The sequence below is a fragment of the Dipodomys ordii genome, unplaced genomic scaffold (assembly GCF_000151885.1).
Source record: "Dipodomys ordii isolate 6190 unplaced genomic scaffold, Dord_2.0 Scaffold25, whole genome shotgun sequence".
In the NCBI taxonomy this organism is placed as follows: Eukaryota; Metazoa; Chordata; class Mammalia; order Rodentia; family Heteromyidae; genus Dipodomys; species Dipodomys ordii.
This window is the reverse complement of record NW_012267241.1, coordinates 3,795,494-3,817,537: the sequence shown is the minus strand read 5'-3', so window position 1 is coordinate 3,817,537 and position 22,044 is coordinate 3,795,494. Positions and strand designations below refer to the sequence as shown.

Here is a 22,044-nt window from a genome sequence, read left to right as displayed (position 1 = left end):
TCTAGATTCAGTAAGAAGATGTGAATGCTTTCTTTTCTTCTTACTTCCTGTTTGTCTGCAAGTCATATGAATTATAATTCTAAAATACATATTTTGGGGTTTTTTTTGGCAGTATTGAAACCAAAGGTTTGTTAAGTGCTTTCTTGCTGAGTTCACCCTGTAATGCCATCCTAACTGGTCTATACTTCTCAGAAGCATTTTTCTGTAATTTATCTCAGATCATCACTCTCTCTTATTAAGATATGAAGTTAGGTATCTATTATTTTTCAAATAAAATTAATACTTAATGCTGTGACCTGATATAATCACTTAATTTGGCTTTTCTGATTTTTTTTAAGTTTGTCTTAGTTTAGTGTTCACTCTATTTTAGCTGCACTGAGCTCTTAAATTCCTCCTCAAACAAGTCAAATTCAGGGTCTTTGTTCCTGCCTCAATATGATGTCCTCATTGTTACCCTTTCTGCCTTCCTCATCTAAAGTATTTCTGTGACCATATCTTTCTTTCTTAACTGCACAATGTAAAACTTCAGGAAGACTGTTAATTTCTTCTTTGTTGCCTGGTTTATGATAAGCTTTGGATGGCAAGGTTAATTGGTAGATGAAAATATAAACTGTGACATAAGATGATGGTTCAAAAGTAGGATTTTTTTCCCTTCTCCTGTGATAATTTTTAATACAGTTCTTTTAATTGTTTCAGCAAGATCTGTGTACCTTCTTGATATCAAGAGCTTGCAAAAACTCAACATTGGCTAATTACTTATACTGGTATGTGGAAATACTTTTCTGTTTACTTTATCACTCCTATGCACTTTTTCCCCATGCTTTGTCCAAACATAAAGATAAAATGCAATATGGGTAGTCATTAAAAACCTATATTTGTATATCAAAAGTCAATATTTGTGTGACTCACATTTCTGTACTGCTTTGTTCATGAAAATGCTTGGTAATAATAATAACATTGCTTCTCTTCTTTCGCCTTATTTTCCCAAACTAAACTATCACTGGTCAAGGTAGGTAATTCTTTTCTTTTCTTTCTTTTTTTTCAGTTTGGTCTGTTTGCTTTTCATCCTGTTAATGTAGTATATAAAATACAATTGTCACATAATTTGCTAAAATGGTGAAATCATGTGAAAATAGAAAGTGAGAATTCAAAGTTACATTATCCCATCTAACAATGGATGAATGAGTCATAGTTTTGCAGAGAATACAAAGGCTGCTAGGTATGTTATACCTGAAGCCTTCTTTACAGAGAATATTAAAAGTTAATAATACTTTGAACTTCTTGACAGACTTAGTTTTTTATGTTTGTTTGTTTGTTTTGTCGATTATGGGGCTTGAACCCAGGTCCTGGGTGCTGTCCCCAAGCCTTTTTTGAAGGCTAGTACTCTCCTACTTTGAGCCACAGCTCTACTTCTGAGTATTGGGTAATTAATTGATGACAAGAGTCTCAGAGAGACTTTGCTGCCTAGGTTGGGTTTGAATCATGATCCTCAGATTTCAGCCTCCTGAGTAGATAGGATTACAGGCCATGAGCTCTAGCACCCGGGTTAGGGTTTTACTTTTAGCTGTAGAAATTATTTTATAATATCCTGTTTGCAGTTATTTCTTTCTTCTTTCTTTTTTTTCCTGTGGTTTATGCCCTGTTGTTGCTGTTTTTGATTTCTGTACCCTTGTCTTGCATGTAAGTTTGTCTGATTTTCAGAAGGGACTGGGAATCAGACATGGCAGAACAAAGTGTGAACAAATGCAACAGTATTACTCATTATGCACTATGTTGGAAATGAACTTTACAACTTGTGGGGGAAGGAAGTCAGGGTGGGTGGGTGAAAACAGAAGAAAATGCAGGAGGGGTAACACCAGTCAAAAAGAAATGTACTCATTACCTTATGTAACTGTAACCCCTCTATATATCGCCTTTATAATAAAAGTATTAAAACAAAAAAAAAATCTCTGGTCAGTGTTGCTGCTTCTTTACAGCCTGAATTTAAGTAGTACAGATAACTTGTCCATTCTGAGAACTTGTCACTGTGATAACATGATAGTTTTTTTTTTTTTAATGAGGAAATACTATCTTGTTTTAGACTTGGTTTGGAGAATATTCTGTCTTGTGGGTTGAGGCAAACTTAACTTCATTTTCTCATTCACTAAACATAATTCTATTTTGGTTATTGCCTCTGTGGCCAAGAAATAGGTAACTAAATTGGCACTCCTTTAACTAACACAAGTGTCCAATATTTATATATGTAATATATAAACCTTTATTATTTTCTTTGTAAAGAGAAAAATAATATCAACATTCTTTATCAAATCAGCCATTTTATCCCCTTTGGAACCTGTGATTTATTTTTTCCACTGCTAGCCTTAAGTGAGAAGAAAACCATTCTACTTTAGCAGTTGAATATAATATTCATAAAAGTACATTTCCATTGCATTAAATTTAAATTGCTTTTCAAAATGTATCCACAAAACCTATTGGCTAGTTGTTAATACCTATTATTCCTTTCAAAACTTTATTTATAAATTTACAAATTCCCATTTTAAGAAAATATTTTCTTTCAATATGATGTATTACTTTCTTATGTTCTCTACATCCCAATTCTTAATTGTATTTCTATCCGTTAGTATTGTGAACAAATATTTTCTCATGAAAACCCAAGTACATATTTAAAAGAAAGCAGAGAAATATGTACTGGGCATGTTCTAAGTTTTTGAGTGACTACTTCTAAGCTTCTTGGGTATTTTAAAAATTAAGATTTTTATATAAAATTTGAACTCATCTTTTATATTCATTAGAATTCTTTTATAGATATTTCATTATGCTACAATATAAATGGAAAGGTTTTTATGCCTCAAATTTATAGTCTAAAGTAGTCACTATTGTCAAAATTGTAGGTATATATAAAGATTTTATGTGATTTTGAAATTATACATTCATTGCATTTGACTAACAATCAGATTTTATTGTAAAACTTGAAATTCATTTTGATAGATGGGATCTTTGATCTCTTGTGTCCAGTCAGAAGTTTTCTAATTGTTATGAAAGCAGCTGATCAGGAGGAAGCCTAGTAGATGAATGATTTCCAGCATGACAATAATTCTACTCAGAAAGTATTCTTTGTTTTTTTATTTTTGTCTTAATTTTTAATTAAAAAAATGTATTGTTATTGTAAGGTGATGTACAGTGGGGTTACAGTTATATAAGTCAGTGTCACGTCTTCCCTCATTTTCTCCCAGTATTTCTCCCTACCCTCCTTCCCTAACTAGTAGTATAGTTCATTTTCAACATAGTGTCTAGTGAGTATCACTGCTGCATTTGTTCACTCTTTGTCCCACCATTTCTGTGCTCTTACCTTTCTGAAAACAGATAATCTTACAAGACAAAAAGTACAGAAATCAAAAACAGCAATAAAGGAAATAAAAGGCAAGAAGCAAAATAATATAAAAGCTCTTGTTTCCATTTCTTGGAGTTAAACATCTCTTTTTACATATGCCCATAGCTATTGAACCTTTGTGATCCTCTCCTAAGAATATTTTTCTTTGGTCTCACTGTGTGGATGGCTAGAGTCCTTTATGACTTTTTATGTCCAAGTTTATTATCGTTTTTTTTGTCTTTTACTATTCAGTGTGTTTACATGTAGGTAATAAAGTACAGCCTCAATTCCCAGTGTGTTAAGAACATTTCTCGGGCTGGGAAGGTGGCTCAGTGGTAGAGTGCTTGGTTATGCATGAGGCCCTGGGTTCAATTCCTCAGCACCATATAAGCAGAAAGAGCCGGCAGTGGCGCTGTGGCTCAAGTGGTAGAGCACTAGCCTTGAGCTGAAGAGCTGATGGACAGTGCTCAGGCCCAGAGTTCAGGCCCCACAACTGACAAAAAAAAAAAACAAAAAACAACAAAAACATTTCTCAAACTTAGATTTGACTTGTGTTTTTTCAGTACTTTTCAGGTTTATTGAAGCAGTAACATGCTATTTCTATTCATTCTCTAAAGAATAGTTCTTTTTCTCATTTATAAACTGTGCATTATGTATTCAGAAATACTTAGGATGAGAAATTTATTGATGCATACCCTTGACTTTGATTGACACTGCTTTTATGAATATAAATATGGGGAATAATATCAAATAATCATTCTCATCCTTTGAACAGAAAATATAAATATATATTAATAAAATAGAATGTATATTTTACCTTTCACTAAGTTTACTGTATTATGGACAATGTATTAAAATATAAGTTCTGAACATTTTTTACTTCTTTTTCTTTTTTTCCCTTTCCAATGATTCAAAAAGAAGTCCTGCTGTGGCAAAATCCTCAGGGGCCAGTAGTTGTGCAGACAATCCTTTTAAAATGAATAGTGTCAACTTTTTAAGCCACAGAGGGGACTTACAGTCTGCAATCTGTAAAATGTTGGCCATCCAAATCTATAAATCATTCCAGTTTTTTTCATTTTTATAGTTATTTTCAGTGTCTTGAAATTGAAAGTAAACTTTGGATGCTTTGACATGTTTTCTATAAGTTTTAAGACCTTTGAAAGTAATAAAACTAATTTACTCAACAAAATGAAATTGCTAGGAAAGAGAATAGCACACTGATGTCGTATTACAGTGAGTACCTGGACCGATCTTGTCTCCATTTCTACTTTAAGATGACAGCTTTCAAGGGAATACTAAACAGTACTTTGTAGAATCAAGTTTATAGGTGTGAACAGAGAATTCACAATCCAAATCTAGTTTTATAGTCTTGATCTAATCTTGTCTTTTGTATTTGGAGAAGACACTGTAATTTTATTATAAGTAGATTTTGTCTTAGCAGAACTTTGGCAAATAATTTGAAAAGTAATTAATTTGACTGTTGTCATAAAGTTCAACATGTATCTTCACCAACAGGAAGCTGTAGTTCTTTGTTTACTTCATGGTCAAGACCAAGTAAATACAGTAGTAGGACCTGTATTGTAGGTTGTTTTCATGCTTCTTCGTAAATGAGATTGCTACATACATATGCTGGAAAAGAAACTGAATATATAAAGGTGGTGGAAATAAGGACTTTAACCAATCTGAGCTTGATTTTGAATAAAATCTTACCAGCTTTTTTTTCTTCTCCCCCCCCCCCCCCCTTCAGTCTGAGGGCTTAATCTCAGGGTTTGGGGACTCGTCCCTGAGCTTCTTTTGCTCAAGGCTAGCTAGCACTTTACCACTTGAGCTACAGCACCACTTCCAGCTTATTCTGTTAATGTGGTACTGAGGAATCAAACCCAGGACTTCATGAATGCTAGACAAACACTCTACCCCCTAAGCCATAGTCTGAGCTGTAAATCTTACCAGTTTTATAATTCAAATCTATTACCTTTTGGACAGTCTTAGAGATAGTCCTCAAGTGGGTAGACATTATAGAATGCCATGTATAGAAAATATGATTATACTTTAGCTAGTTGTTGCTCATTAATCTAGAACAGATTTGTCCACTAACATTTTTTCAGTGATATAGTCTCCTACTCTGTATGTATACCTTTGGAGCACTTTTAATATGGAATATGATTGGAAAACTGGATTTTTTTTTCAGTTTAGCTTAAATAGTTGTGGCTATTGGAACCTCTGGGAGTTCTAGGATGCATTCTGGATTCAGAGATTCATGAATGCCTTCTCTCTGCTTTAAAACTCTTGCTGGGAAAATTATATAGTAGACCTAATGTGATGGTTTAATTATTCATATAAACGTTATAGAAGACTTGAGGCTCCACAACACTGGGAACTGCCAGCACATCTGTTATCATAAAGTACTTCCTTGGGAAGTAGGGAGGGCAAGTCCCTTACCAACTTAAAAACACTGGTATGTTTGTACAACACTGTATCTGGATGCTTAGATACTGAAAGACTAAGATCGAGCATCTCCCATCAGTTGTTTACAGCCCATGCAGGTAGCTAAGAGTTAAAACTGTAAAACAGCAGCAAACATGGATAGATTAGCAACAAAAATTGTGAAGGATGCCATCCCTGTCCTAGCAATTTTGATAAAAAAGTTGTTAGGTTCTATAAAAGAAACAATGCCAGCTATGTTTGAAGAATGAATAGAATCTGGACAGATGAAGTCTTTCTGGACAACACTGAAATGTTAGTAAACTAACAAAGGAAGTGTTCATAAGGACCAAGACACTGACCTTAGAATACGAATAAAAGAATCTATTGTGTAGAAAAGCTTAAAACAGTAGCCTGGGACTATAGAATTTTTTTTTTAATTTAACTATTTGACTATTTAGAGGTACTGGAAATGAAACTCTTTGAAAGTAGTAGAAAAGAAGGAAACATTGATTCTTATTTTGTGATTGAGACATAAACAAAATAGGTTTAAAAAGTCACAATTGATTGGACCAGAACTTACAGTAAGTAGTTTCTTTTTAGAGGAAGTAGTTTCTTTTTAGAGTTGGAGAGGTCAGGTATCTCTGATGGACTGCACATGTATGTGGATAGTACCAGAACTTAATGTTAAAATTCAAAAGGGTTGCTGACTAATTGAGTAAAAGTGTTTGAGTTAGGGGCCTATGGGCTCTAAATGCATGAGCCACAAATTCAACACATGTGTCAAAACAAGATTTGAATAGGTCTTGAATTCTATGATTTGCTTTCCTTCCCTTTTTGTTATGCTCAGGTAATCCAGATCCATGTTTTCTACCTGACATCTGAGAGAACTTGTGTTTGAAAATATAATTCTATGAGATTTTTTTGTAGTAAATTCCTGGTCTATTGATACTGTTTTCAATAGAAGTAGTAAATTATCCCATCTCACTCGATTAGCTTAGTTTAACATATATTTGGCAATAATGACTCTAGTTTTTAAATCACATTCATCTAGTAGATGAATGTGAAAGGAGGCTGGTTATATAATTAACTGTAAAAATTAGGTAATAGGTAACATCTGTCATATATATAACACATATATAGTGTATATGAGTTACCAATATTGAGATAATGGCTAAATCTATGAGATTGACTTATTCATTTGTTAATAAAATGAGTATCTATTGAAGATCCAAGTATGAAGTGCTACAGGTATAGAATACACTGCCCTTATTGAGCCCTTTCTGTCTCCCCCTCCCCCCCTGCCACCTCCCACCCAGTCTTGGGGCTTAAATTCAGTGGCTGGGCGCTATACTTGAACCTTTTGTGTCCAAGGCTAGCGCTCTACGACTTGAGCCACAGTGACACTTCCAGCATTTCTGAGTAGTTTATTGGATATAAGAGTCTCTCGCACCAGGAGACAACGGTGGCTCACGCCTGTAATCCTATCTACTCTGGAGGCTGAGATCTGAGGATTGCAGTTCAAAGACAGCCTGGGCAGGAAAGTCCCTGAGACTCTTATCTCCAGTAAACCACCAGAAAACCGGGTGACGCTGTGGCTCAAATGGTAGAGCCTTCTCTTGAGCTGAAGAGCTGAGGGACAGCACCCAGGCCCAGAGTTCAAGCTCCACCACTGACAAGAAGAAAAAAAAAAGAATCTCATGGACTTTCCTGCTCAGGCTAGCTTTGAGGAGTCACAATACTCAGATCTCAGCCTCCTGAGTAGCTAGGATTACAGGTGTGCACCATCAATAGCCCATCTATTGTTGAACACTTCTGAATGGCTGCCATACTCTCCAGAAATAATAAAGCATAAAAATAAATACTATGATTGCAGATTTAAGAAACACTGTCACTAATTGAGATTGAAATATTTCATAGTATTTTCAATGATTAAACAGTTCAAGAATCACCTCAGTACAATAGAATTTGGACACTCAAAGTTCTGATTTAATTCTCTGTTATACAATCAACTAATAGTGCCATGTTAAGCATAATGTAGCATTTCCTGTTTCGTTGTTGGTAAAGAAAGTTCTTAAAACTATACGTTATGATTAATTGAAAACTATATAGACCTTCACAGTTTAGTGACACTATAGTGACACTTTCTTTAAAGTATCTTAATTATGTTCCATTCAAATTAATGAATAATAAATCATTTAAATAATGTAAGACAAAAATTTGACAAACACTAACTTTCATAGGGTATTGCATCTCATAGGGTTCACATCTCTGTGAACATATGTGGTAGTGTGTCCCAAGTTGAGATATAAAATGCTGTTTATTACCATGATTAGTTTCATGGTAATAAACATTATTATTATGGAAACATTAATTTTTCAGATTATTGCTTTTAGAAGGAGTTATAATTTAAGAAAACATTTAGAATTGTATTAGCTCTCAAAAAAAAAACAAGTTTAGGTTTTTGAGCCTAGGAAATTGGGTGAGAAAGGAAGAATCCCAATTTAAAATTTTAGTTATATTTCAAAAGAATGTTAATGAGCAGCAATTCCAGAATGAGATTTAGAATAACAGGCCATGTGTTATATATAGTATTAACAATAATAAGCTTTACTTGTGAGTGTTTTAGGGAACACGAGCTCACATGGTTTTGAGGAACATTAACAGTGTAAATACCTCTTAAGATGATAGGAGCAAATGCTTAGTGGCAAACATTTTTTGAAAATTTAGAATGTTGTTGTTCAAGTTAAACATTCTTACTGTTAACTTACCTTTTATTAGTGGTTATATATGTTGCTTCTTTTCATTGTAGAAAATGCTATTAAATGGCTGGGAAGGTGGCTCAGTGGTAGAGCGCTTGCCTTGCATGCCTGAGGCCCTGGGTTCGATTCCTCAGCACCACATAAGCAAAAAGCAAAAAAGACAGAAGTGGTGCTGTGGCTTAAGTGGTAGAGCGCTAGCCTTGAGCTGAAAAGCTGAGGGACAGCACCCAGGTCCAGAGTTCAGGCCCCACGACTGGACCCCCCTCCCAAAACAAAAAAGAAAATGGTATTAAAATGTACTTTATATTTCCATCTAGTTATTTTTAACATATTTATTAATCTGTTTTAGTGAAAGTGTGTTTAGAAAATGAATGTGAATTGTATTTCATTTTATGTAAATTACTTAAACATGTTTTGAAGGTATGTGATAGTGGAATGTGAAGATCAAGATACTCAGCAGAGAGATCCAAAGACCCATGAGATGTACTTGAATGTAATGAGAAGATTCAGCCAAGCATTATTAAAGGTAGCTATTTAATGTGGGTTTGACAGGCTAGAGTGCCTGACCAAACCTGCCCTGTTACTATTTTGTTATATCCCATGAGCTAAGAATCACTTCTACATTTTGAAATTATGCAGATAAACAGAAGGTAACTGTGTGTGTATGCACATGTGTGCATGTACATGTACGTATATGTGCATGTTTGTTATGTGTTCATGCTCATGTGTGTGAACTCAGGGCCTTATTTCTTGAGAATACTCTGATCAAGTATTCTTATTACTAAACTTGAGTCATACCAACAGTTCAGTGTTTCCCTCCCTCCTTACCCCCCTCCTTTTTTTCTCCATTTGTGAAAATTATTTGAAATTAATGTTTTAATGTTCATAAATTACTGTGACATACATAGCTATTCTCATACATTTACATATTATCTGACTACTTTTGTACTACAATAGCAGTTGAATAGTTCAAATCAATATTCTGTGTCCAACATGAGACCCAAGGGTGTGGAATGTGGCTTAGAGGTAGAATGCTTGCTTAAAACATATATGAAGCTCTGGGTTCAATATTACATAGACAGAAAAAAACCAGAAGTGGCACTGTGGCTCAAGTGGTAAAGTGCTAGCCTTGAGCAAAAGAAGCTCAGGAACAGTGCCCAGGGCCTGAATTCAAGCCCCAGGACTGGCAAAAAAATAAAACAATTGAAAAAAAATTACACTTTACAGAAGTATAATTTGATACTTTACAGGAAGTTTGTTCATCTCTGATTTAGTGAAATAAACCCTTAGATGACACAACAATAAATAAATAAAGCCTTGCTTTTTTCCCTCCTTTTTGGTTGTCTGTGTCTCTGATTTAGACTAGTTACTAGTAATCTGGCATTAGTCGTGGTAGATATTCTGTATAACTGCCTGGTCATTTTTTGCCTGTTTTAACACTGAAGTAATGTCACAGTTCAGCCAGCAGAGGGTGCCTACCATCCAAGAATTAATCTGACTTTTCTATTGAAATATATTACTTCATAACACCTTTTATTTGCTGTTTCTTATTTTATGTTCTTAATAAAATTACATATCATTAAACACTTTGTCACTTAAAGCTGTAGTCACACATGATATTATTTCAGCCAGCCCTGAGCTTAACTTTTCTCATCTTTTTTTTTTTTTTTTTTGGGTCCAGTCGTGGGGCCTGAACTCTGGGCCTGGGCACTGTCCCTCAGCTCTTCAGCTCAAGGCAAGCGCTCTACCACATGAGCCACAGCGCCACTTCTGGCTTTTTGCTTATGTGGTGCTGAGGAATCGAACCTATGGCCTCAGGCATGCAAGGCAAGCGCTCTACCACTGAGCCAACTTCCCAGCCCCAACTTTTCTCATCTTTTAAGTCAGGATGATAGTAATTTTACAGCTGCCATCATGAGGGAATGTGGAATATTTATATACAATATGATCTGGGAATCACTACAAGTGATTTTTGGATTTTACAACATAGATTTTACTAAGCAAGCATATATTATGACACTATTTGGATGTTTCTCTTTTCTTTATTAGTTTGAATTTATTGAATTTGAGATCTTTGTTTTGCAGTATGTTTCCCCAGTACATTTCTAAAGACATCATCAGTTTCCAAGTATATGTTGAATCAAAGATTGAATTCTTTCTTGGCACATACTTAGTTGACTAATATTTGTGAAGATTCAGATAATTTTCTGAGAACAGGTTGGCAGTGTGTTCCTAAGATAGCGTATTTCTCGTTATCTCTGAATCAAGCTAATTAGCACTTTTCAGTTGAACTTTGTGTTGAAGATTACATCTATTAGGAATGTAAAAAATGATCACTCATGCTTTTAAAGAAATCCAGACCATCATACTACATACAGAACTAATTTTCTTTTACTTTGACTCGCTTCAGGGTGATAAATCTGTCAGAGTTATGCGTTCTTTGCTGGCTGCACAGCAGACGTTTGTAGATCGGTTGGTGCATCTAATGAAAGCGGTACAGCGTGAAAGTGGAAATCGTAAGAAAAAGGTAAACATTCAGATTAATTCTTCTGCTCGTGGCTTAAGTCTCGTGATAGAAAACACTGTGTCTGGCTGGATCTTTACTTGTGCTGATTTACTATATGAGCATTTTTGGCCAGATACTGTCTTGCCAAGCCTCCCTTTATCTTGTTATCCCTCAACCTCCTGAGTGCTGGGATTACAGAAATGCACCACCATGCCCAGTTCTATGTTTGCCTATCATTTAATCGTAGTTATAGGAACATTTATAAACACTGATTATCTGTAGGGTCCCATTTTATACATTTACAGTCACATCTAATTCTCACAGCAATTCTAGTATGTTGGATTTTTTTTTTTCCTTTGTCAGCCATGGGGCTTGAACTCAGGGCCTGGGTGCTGTTCTTGAGCTTTTTCACCCAAGGTTAGAGCTCTACCACTTTGAGCTATTATTTATATCTTAATTTTGGGAAGAAGTTGGCATAGAAGTTTGCAATAACTAGCAATGCTAGTTGCATAACTAGAAAATATTGCAATTATTTGTATTAAAGCATTTTAAATTCACATTTTTAACCCCAGTGCTTTGATGGCTCTCATTTCTGAAAGTAAGCCTTTTATGATTTAATATACTTTATATGCAGAATGCATATAGAGATCATTTAGTCTAGGATTTTGAGAAAATGAAAGTCCAGATTAACCTATCTGTGGTTTCACAATTAGATGTGAGTATCATCACTGACCTTCCAGCTGTTCTCCTGGCTACTACATTAATCTTTCTTATAGCTGTGAAGATGAATATCTCTTCCTCATGCGTCTTGTTTTCTGATCAGTAACTTAAACCATTTGAAAGATTCATTTAGTTTCTTCTCTTTTCCTAATGCAGTTAGATAACGGGAGCGTCTTTCATTGTAACCTTTGTAAAACAGCTCAATACAATCTTTTTTTTAAAATTTTTATTTATTTTTTATTGTGAAAATATTGTACAGAGGGGTTACAATTACATGGGTAAGATAATGAGTACATTTCTTATCAAGCATTGTAGCCTCCTCCTTTGTTTCCCCTTCCCATCCCCTCACACCCTCCCCCGGCTCCCCCACCCCACAATACAATCATAATTGTTATTCTTACTTGGGAGAAGAAAACTTAGAGAGGAAAAGGTGAATTGACTTTGAAGTTATAAGATAAGGAATCTGGTAAATGCCAGAAGAAATAGAAACAAGGAATATTGTTCATATGGTTAGAGAGGGCAAATATACTGAGGGGGAAACACATCTTAATTGAACTGCCTTTGTTTGTTGTTGGAAAGAATCATGAACTATAATGGACTAGTCCTTGGAGCACCGTCCATAAAAATGCAAGGATGTGATGCCTTGTACTCACCAGCAGAGGGTGTGCCTGGCCTTGGGTGTATACACTGGGGACTATAGTACATTTTAAGCAGAGGCATACTCATTGCCTTGCTTAAGACTTCAGTAGAGGGGGAAAAGAGGAAGAAGTGTCCACAATTGTAGTTAACAAGACAAGAGATTAAGATGGCCAGGCCCTCAGAATAAAAGAGGCAGTAAGAAGTAGCTACATTTCTCATCCTTATCATCTATTTTCTGGTTATTTTATTATCAGCACTTTGACTAGAAATTGGCTAAGACAGAATAACTTGAAATTCAGGCTAATTGATATTTCTTCACACTGGTATATCTGATGTTCCATTTGGTTAGAGGATATGCTTTCCAGATTTTAAAAGTCATATAAAGAAATTCATACAAACTTTCAATTGATTTTAACTTTAACTTGTCATCATTTACAGCATTTGGACTATTCATTGAAGGGAAATAATATCCTTTCTTTGTAGTCATTAAAACATAATGGTTTCTGAACTATGTCTCACTGATCCTAGAACTCTCTTTTGTTGCATTGAAATGCTTTGTACTTCTGGTATTGACAAGTCCACTTTGTCCCTTAGAGCTCAAGTTTACCTTTTGAAAAATGTTATTCTTTTGAAATTGAATAAAATGGGCTCTATAGATGTGTCAAAGTTTGAACTTTTCAGTGTGTGAAGAGTATAAATGATTCTATTTCTGGAAAGTTTAACCAGACAAACTTAGTGAAAGGTAGACAGTATGCACCAAGTTCTTCCACATGAATTAAGTTTCTTATTTTATTTTTGGGGCCTTAAAAATTATGTACAGAGGAGTAGTCATTCAACAAAGCAGTTCATGAATATAATGCCTCTTGATCAATGTCAACTAAAGTATCTTTTTAAATACCTGCAAATGCTCTAGGGCAGAATAATCAAAGTTTGAGTTAATATTTTGTCATGCAAAATTCAGCTTCAAGTGAAGATTTTTTTTCCCCATCTCCCACTATGGTGCATATATCTCGAGGACAAAATAAATCTTATCCAAGTATAAGTTGAATGAATTCCTAATGTTTCCTCTGTTTCAACAAATAAAATGCCTTCTCTGTCCTTGTGAAAGTCGAGCATGCTGCCATATTGTTAAGTAGATTGCTTCCTGTTTTTCTCTCATGTATATGGTTTGCTTTATACTTCATTGATGCTTGCAAATGTTTTAAATATAATACTTTTTTTCCTTAACTATGTGTTTTATAAAAATTCTTTTACCTCAATTATCTTTTCTCATTTGTTTGTCTAGAATGAGAGACTACAAGCATTGCTTGGAGATAATGAAAAGATGAATTTGTCAGATGTGGAACTGATCCCACTGCCTCTAGAACCTCAGGTGAAAATCAGAGGGATAATTCCAGAAACAGCTACATTGTTCAAGGTAATTGTCATGGACATTTAATATATAGATGGGAGATTCTTTTCTTTAAAGATAGAATACAGATGGCATCCTGAAAAGATTAGCACCTTGTAGGAAATAACCTCTCCTTTTGACTTAGTAAATGTTTGATAAAAAGCTAATGTCCGTATTGTGATTTAAGATCTTCTCCATATATGCTTCTTTTTTTTCTTTTTTTGTGCCAGTCCTGGGCTTGAACTCAGAGCCTGATCCATATTCCTGGCTAGCTCTATTACTTGAGCCATAGATCCACTTCTGGCCTCTTTGCTAGTTAGAGAAAGGAGTCACCCTCTTGAATGGCTAGGGTTTACAAAAGTGAACCATTGATGCCTGTTTCTTTGTGTTTTTTTTTTTTTTTTTTAGATAAATTATAAAACAGGGGCTGGGAAGGTGGCTCAGTGGTAGAGCGCTTGCCTTGCATGCCTGAGGCCCTGGGTTCGATTCCTCAGCACCACATAAGCAAAAAGGAAAAAGCCGGAAGTGGTGCTATGGCTCAAGTGGTAGAGCGCTAGCCTTGAGCTGAAGAGCTGAGGGACAGCGCCCAGGCCCAGAGTACGGGCCTCACGACCGGACCCCCCCCCAAAAAAAACATTACAAAACATATTTTCCATCCAGTTCATAAATTCCAATGGTTATGTATAAGGTTTCTTAACCCAGTAGCTATTCCTTTGAATTTTAACCTTAAGATTTTCAAGTACAAATTTTGTTTAGTCTGTGAGAGTATACCCAGCTTTCTATGTTAGCTACCAGCCTCAAGGACTTTTCTGCCCCAGCTGGCTTTGGACTGCGACCCTCAGATCTCAGCCTCCTGAGTAGCTAGGATACCAGGTGTGAGCCAACAGCACCTGGCTGAGTATTTATTTATAGCATATAAAAAAGAACTTATAGAATAAGTAATGTAGATGACAAGGGCTATAATTGCAGTAGGACTTTTTATGGTACTAGGTTTGAATTCAGGGCTTTGCACTTGCTAGGTACATGCTCTACCAGTGAGCCATGCCCTTTTTGAGATGGTCTTATTTCCTGCCCTAGCAGGAACCAAGATCTGCCAATATTAGGCTTCTGGTAGTAGCTGACATGGCAGACGTTTCTAATTTCTGTTGAGATAAAGTCTTGTGGCATGCTCTGCCCAGGCTGGCCTGGCACTACAGTCCTATTGATCTCAGCTTTCCATGTAACAAGTTGGCAGATGTTTGACACAATGCCCAACTATATTTTGAGAAGGCTCTCATGAACCTTTTTGTCCTGGGAGGCCTCAAATCACTATTCCCATTCTCAGCCTCTCAAGTATCTAGGATTACAGGTACGAGTCACTAGTGCTCAGCCTAGTTCAGAATTTTTCAAGCAGCAACCTCTCATAAAACAATACTTTATAGCATTTATAGTCCACTCATTTTCTAATTGTCCTGATTTTTAAATATTTGTATAGCCTATTGGTTTTACAATCCATTGGTAGATTGTAACCTTTACTTGAAAGGCCTAGTGTGATAACCTAAGTTTCAAAATACTGAGATACATGTAAATGTTTTTTGCTTCATGCTCACATCTCACTGGGAGATGAAATGTAACAAGATATATACAACCTCTAAAATGTATCAGGTGCTATTCCTTTTGCTAGAACCCCCACATCAGACCTATGTCCAATCATTTCAAATGAAAGTTATGAAACATACAGCAAAGTTGAAAGCGTTTACCAGTAAACCTTTCCCAATCTGTCATTATCACTTTGCTTTGCCATGAGTCTGTCATCCCTCTATGCCATAGTTTCTGTGCTATTCTTTTTCTCAGATTCTATAAATTTAAGTTACCAATACTTTTACCTTTGACATAATTTTATTTTTTAGATTTTGTCTTAAATTCTACCTTATATGGTGCTTCCTTTCAGTGATCAAAACTGATTGGGTTTATCTCCAAAGTAATGATCTAGGTTGACATTTTTCTGAGGTGTTTTATAATCTCTTGCTTTGCTTTTTCACTTACACTGTCTACCATTTGAGCCATACCTCCGTTTCCAGCTCTTTGCTGCCTAATACGAGATGTCTTGTCAAGTACCCATGGCTCATGCCCATAAGCATAGCTATTCAGGAGGCTGAGATCTGAGAACTTCTGGTTTGAATTCAAATTCCAGAGACTCTTATCTTCAAATAACTAGCAAAATCCTAGAAGTGGAGGCATAGTTTGGATGGTAAAATCCAATCCTTGAGTGAAAAAGATAAGCAAGAGCTCAAGGTCCTGAGTTCAAGCCCTAATACTGACACAAGCACACAGGCCATGCACATGCACGCACACGCACGCACGCGCGCACACAGACATACACACACACAAACAAAACACAAATGAAACTACAACAAAATTGTCGATTTTAAACAATGGGCCTGTAGTTCATACTTATAATGCTAGCTACTCAAAAGTCTGAGATCAGAGGTTTGAGGTTCAAAGCCAGCTCAAGTAGAAAAATCTGTGAGAGTATCTCCAATAAATGGAACTGGAGCTGTGGCTCATGTGGTAGAGCACCAGTCTTGAGGAAAAAGCTAAGGGACAGCACCCAGGACGTGGGTTAAAGCCGTTAATTCTCTGCTACCCACCTACCCCCACACACTGAGAATCAATGGTATTTTATTTGCCAGAGCTGGCTCTGAACTGATATTCTCAAATCTCACCCTCCTGAGTAGCTAGGATTATGGTCATGAGCTATCAGCCAAAACTCTTCCTTTTTAAGGAAAATTTAGTTCCTTAATTTTTGGTGATTCACTCAATGTCTAATTTAGAAGCTAAGTGCAAATAAGGGAAGGATTCTAGGGTAAAAGACATAATTATATCAAAATAAAAGATGCAGGTAAAATCTTTTCTGACTTTATAGGGAAGATCTTGGGCTGGGATGTAGCTCAAATAGTAGAATGTTTCCCTAGCAAATCGAATGCCCTGGGTTTAATTCCCAGCTTAGGGGACCAGAAGGAGACATGGACAGAAAAAAGAAATTTTGATGCAAAGCTTTGCAACTAGTGGTATATAGTTGCCATTAGAAACCAGTGTTCTTGGCTTTTCATCTGGTACTCATTTCTTCTGCACTAGTTCAGTGAATGTTCTCCAGTGTATCTCTAAGAATAAAGGTCATGTAGTGATTGCATATAAAATATGTTTGCATTACAAGACTTGACATGGTTTCTGATTGCCTTTTAAGTTTTACCTTACATATGAACAAACAGGTTAAAGATGCATAGGACCGTTCAGTTAGTTCCCAGCAGAGCCTGGATTCACAACCATCAGTTATTTACTCCAAGGTTGTTCTCTTTCCATTGTGTACTCTAATAACTAAGAGCTAGGTATTTATTCTTCACGTGATCCCTAATGTATCTTACTGACAGTCCATCTAGTATCTTTAAGTCCTATTTATCTATTCATTTAACTTGTTTCTGAATATAGGAATAGTTCTGTTATTAAGTAGTGGTCCACTGTTACTGTTTTTATTTTTTGGTAAGAATTCTGTGAGCTTTTAATGTAATTACAAGCATGATTTAGAGTGCTTGTTCAGTAATCTTACATCATTCTCCAGTGCATGATTCCAGTGTTTTGTTTTTTTAATGGTACCGAAAATTGAGCCCAGGGGCCCTTCAACCACCCCCCCCCCCCCCCCCCCCCCCCCCCGTTTTTTGTGTTTTTTTTTTTTGGCTAGTGTTGCTGCTAACTTTACTGAGCCTGGTTATGAGTTTTGCCAAAGCTAGTTGAACTCATTATCTTCCTGCCACTACCTCCAAGTAGCTAGGATCACAAACAAGAATCACCATGCCTAGCTCCTGTATTTAACTTATATGTCAGAATTTCCTTCTATAAATATGCATTAATTTATGTCCAGATTTAAGAACAGTTTTTTTTTCCAGAGTGCCCTTATGCCTGCACAGTTGTTCTTTAAGACAGAAGATGGTGGCAAATATCCAGTTATATTTAAGCATGGAGATGATTTACGTCAAGATCAACTTATTCTTCAGATCATCTCACTTATGGACAAGGTGAACATCACTTTATGTTGGAAGAGAACATTTTTTAATTTAGAAAACAGGTGTGGTATGAATGTTTTCACAGAGACAGAGAAGTGTTTGTAACTTTCAGCTGTATTGCTAGAAAGTTCAATCTGCTGCTGACTTTGGGTAGAGTTGTTTTTCACATGCTGTTGTAAGTATGTAACTATATGTGATCCATAAAATCTTCCTTTCCAAAGTAAGTTCTTATAATTTCAGATTTTGTAATTTGTCTATCAGTCTATTAGATTTAAAACAAAAATCACATCTTTGATTCTTGCTTTTAAACGAACATGTTTCATCTTATATGTTTCTGATTTTAAATATACATTATGTCCAGGTCTGCATAAATCAAGAAAGGGAATTCAGCTATTTATTAGAAACTGATGACAGTGACTTAAAAAGTTGGCAGATCGTCAAAGAAAAAGATTTATGTTGACATTGAAAGTTTATTTAGTTAACCTTCAGTTCAGCTTACCTCCTAAACCTTTATTGTATAAAACTGCTATGATATCTGTTCACAAAACTTTATGGTCTCTCCTTCGTTTCATGTGTTTTATCAACAGCTGTTACGGAAAGAAAATCTGGATTTGAAATTGACACCTTATAAAGTATTAGCTACTAGTACAAAACATGGTACGTTTATTTTATATCATGATTATATCATGATTTCAGTGTCTTATGAACATATTTTTAATTGGATATTCTTAAGAATATTAGAGTTTGAATTTTTATAATACTATAGATCAGTTAACAGATTTAATTTTCTGATTGCCTTCCTGTTTCCTTTCCTCTTTCTCTTTTTGCCCCATCATCCTCTCTTTCCCTATTCCTTCCTGTCTTCCTTTTCTCTCTTTTCTTTTTGCTCTTTTTTTTATTCCTTGTTATCCTTGACAATCTTAATCTTTTTGTCTCTTTTCTCTATACTCACATTCTGTCCTTCCTTTCTTTCCTTTTATTTTTACTTCTTAAAATTATAGAACAATATTTGGGAAAATATGTTAACATCTGTATGAGGTATTTCTTAATATTCACTGGATGCGATTTGTGTTAGTTTCTTACACTGTAAACTATGCCCAGAATTATCCTTTAGAGGGTTACTGTTTTCCAAAAAAACTTTGCACTGTGCTGTGCTTTTATTTTGTTTTCACTTTTCTTTCTTTCTTTTTTTTTTTTTTTGTGGTGTGCTTTTAAGAACTTTGCAGCCCCTTCTATACAACATCTTAACCATAAAATAAAATAAAGTAAAATCAATAAAAAAAAGAACTTTGCAGCAAATGATGTAAACTGAGTTTCTATGTGTATGTATGAATGTATGTAAGTGTATGCAGATTTATATACATACGTATATACACCTGTGTATCCTAGCATGAGATTGAATAATCTCATTTAGTAATTTTGTACATAATAAATGGGCTTAATGCAGTGTGCTTGTTTCTATATAGGCTTCATGCAATTTATCCAGTCAGTTCCTGTTGCTGAAGTACTTGATACAGAGGGAAGCATTCAGGTACGGTGCACAATTTGTGGGTGTATTATTGCTAGCAAAAATTGCATCTTTATGAAGAATATGTGGAACTTTTTAGCATTCTTCTTTTTACAATTTGTCTTTTTTTCAGAGGTAAGCATTGTTAGTAATGTGTATGCTTGATTCTTTGAACAGTGGTTGGAATACAGAAGGGATCAGATTATTTGTAATAAAAAGTTAAAACCTATATTCTAAACTGTGTATACATAATAATTTACCCATAATTTAATGAGCATTTTTATTATCATATTCATTGGCATTATGAACACTGTAACAATGATATAACAAGGGTATGCTCACTGTGTTGATAAAGAGACCTCTTTATCAACTTCTCCACACTTGTGCATTAGTTTTCATGGGAATTCTATATTTTATCTTTTCACTATAACCTTAGTCCTGATACATCTTAAACACTTGGGAAAATAGTTGCCTACTGTATTTTAATTCAGAGTATCAACAGGGGCCCTTCTAGCAAATACATTTTTTGTATATCTTGAAGCCATAGATTCATAAAACCATTGATTATTTGTGTTTTAAATGAAGACAGTGATATTTTAAACTCATTTTCGCTTTCTGTTTTTATCTGACAATAAGGCATTCTTCTTCTTCTTATTATTATTACTATTATTATTGTGCCAGGCTCATGGCTTGAACTCAGGACCTGGGCACTGTCTCTGAACTTTTTTTTGGTAGCTCAAGACTAGCTATGTATCACATGAGCCATAGACCCACTTACAACTTTTGGTAGTTAATTGGACATAAGAGTCTCAGGGGTTTTATTGCCTGGGTGGCTTTGAATTGTGATCCTCATCACCACCTTCTGAGTAGCTAGGATTACAGGCATAAGCCACCTTGCCAATAGGTTCTTCTTCCCTTCAGGTTTACTCGATATTTGAAAGTTGTTTGTAGCCTTTTCTTCTCCTTGCCACATGTCTGGTTAATCTTGGTATAATCACATTCTAGTTCTTGCTGTCTACCCATGCGCGAGTCTGCGCTTTTGAAAATGTGAAGGTCATTTATTTACTTTTTCTGTGATGTGCTTATTTATATCTTTTGCATAAGTTCCTTTTGGGCTTTTTTTATGATTTTTTTAATAGCTTCACATACATTGTAGATACAGATAATTTGTCGATGTATATGGAGTTCAAAACTCTACAACAAATCTGCATTTTAATTAATTATACTTTCAAGTAATATTTTTTTCTTTAATACTTTAATATTTAAAAAAACCTGTTGATAATTTGAATTAAAATATAATAGATTCTATTTTCCCAAGTGTTTCTAGACTCTGGACATTTATTCAGTTCCTTTTCATACTTTTTTTTTTCAGCCAGAATCTATTTAAACTAAGATTTGAATAGGACCCTTGTTATTCATTATTTATAAATAATTTCAAATAATGCTTAAATCTTTTACTTGTATTGAATTCTTACAGAAATATTATCTTTTCAGAACTTTTTTAGAAAATATGCACCAAGTGAGAATGGGCCAAATGGGATTAGCTCTGAAGTCATGGACACTTACGTTAAGAGCTGTGGTATGTTTTATAACCTGTGGTTTTCTATATATGTTTTTGCGTAAAGAAAATTTGCCATCCAGGTGTTGTAATATTTATACTCATTTATATTTAAATGTTGTATAAGAAAAGGAGCAAAACATATCAAATGTCCATAGTAGGTAATTCTGTTTTAATGAACAATATTTGGATGTGTTTTTGCAGTTGCTTATTTTATGGTTGTTAGATATTTCTTTTTTTTTGTTGTTGTTGTTGATCGTGAGGCTTGAACTCTGGGCTTGGGTGCTGTCCCTCAGCTCTTCAGCTCAAGGCTAGAGCTCTGCCACTTGAGCCACAGCACCACTTCTGGCCTTTTCTGCTTATGTGGTGCTGAGGAATCGAACCCAGGGCCTCATGCATGCAAGGCAAGTGCTCTACCACTGAACCACCTTCCCAGTCTCTGATATTTCATTTTTGAAGCTAGTAATTTCACCATTTTGAATAACCACAACGAAGTAGACTGTAGGCAGTGGGGACTCTTGGCCACAAATAATTAAGTTTAAAGATAAGTTAGCAGCACTGATGGACAAAGCTTGAGAATGGTACCTAGGGGTATATACCAATGGTCAATTCATCTGTACCTGTGACTTATTCCTAGGAATAGTTGGGTTATAACAATCTATAGGTATTAATTGACATTTTTTCTTCAGTTGTGTCTGTCTTTGTGAAGTTTATATGTTGTAGGAATGCTAAGTTTCCTAAGGTAACTTTTTTGTATTATATAAAGGATAATTAATAAATAAGTTGACTAGAGCTGAGCTCTGAATAGCACATAGTATATAGTAGTTACACTTGTTTTATTTAATTAAGTTCATGATTATGCCTGTATTTCATCAAATAAAGAAAGGGGAGCAAAAGAAGGTTTTCTAAATGTTTAACATCTATATTTATGGCTTTGAAATTGTTTTATGCACAATATTTTCTTCTGTTCTTTCCCTCCCTCCCTCCCTCCCTTCCTTCCCTTCCCTTCCTTTCCCTTTCCCTTTCCCTTTCCCTTTCCCTTTCCCTTTCCCTTTTCCTTTTCCTTTTCCTTTCCTTTCCCTTTCCCTTTCCCTTTCCTTTCCTTTCCTTTCCTTTCCTTTCCTTTCCTTT

At 35.2% G+C, this 22,044-nt stretch overlaps 1 protein-coding gene across 1 annotated transcript in view; it reads left to right on the top strand.

The window, feature by feature from the left end:
* The window catches only part of Pik3c3 (phosphatidylinositol 3-kinase, catalytic subunit type 3), a 130,131-nt gene that overhangs the window by 64,954 nt on the left and 43,133 nt on the right, over positions 1–22,044 (top strand). Inside the window, exons 13-20 of the mRNA XM_013014796.1 lie at positions 697–764; positions 8,974–9,079; positions 10,964–11,080; positions 13,704–13,835; positions 17,732–17,860; positions 18,436–18,505; positions 19,315–19,379; positions 20,850–20,934. Of these exons, the coding sequence (XP_012870250.1) occupies positions 697–764; positions 8,974–9,079; positions 10,964–11,080; positions 13,704–13,835; positions 17,732–17,860; positions 18,436–18,505; positions 19,315–19,379; positions 20,850–20,934 (772 nt within the window). The remainder of the gene's footprint in view (positions 1–696; positions 765–8,973; positions 9,080–10,963; positions 11,081–13,703; positions 13,836–17,731; positions 17,861–18,435; positions 18,506–19,314; positions 19,380–20,849; positions 20,935–22,044) is intronic.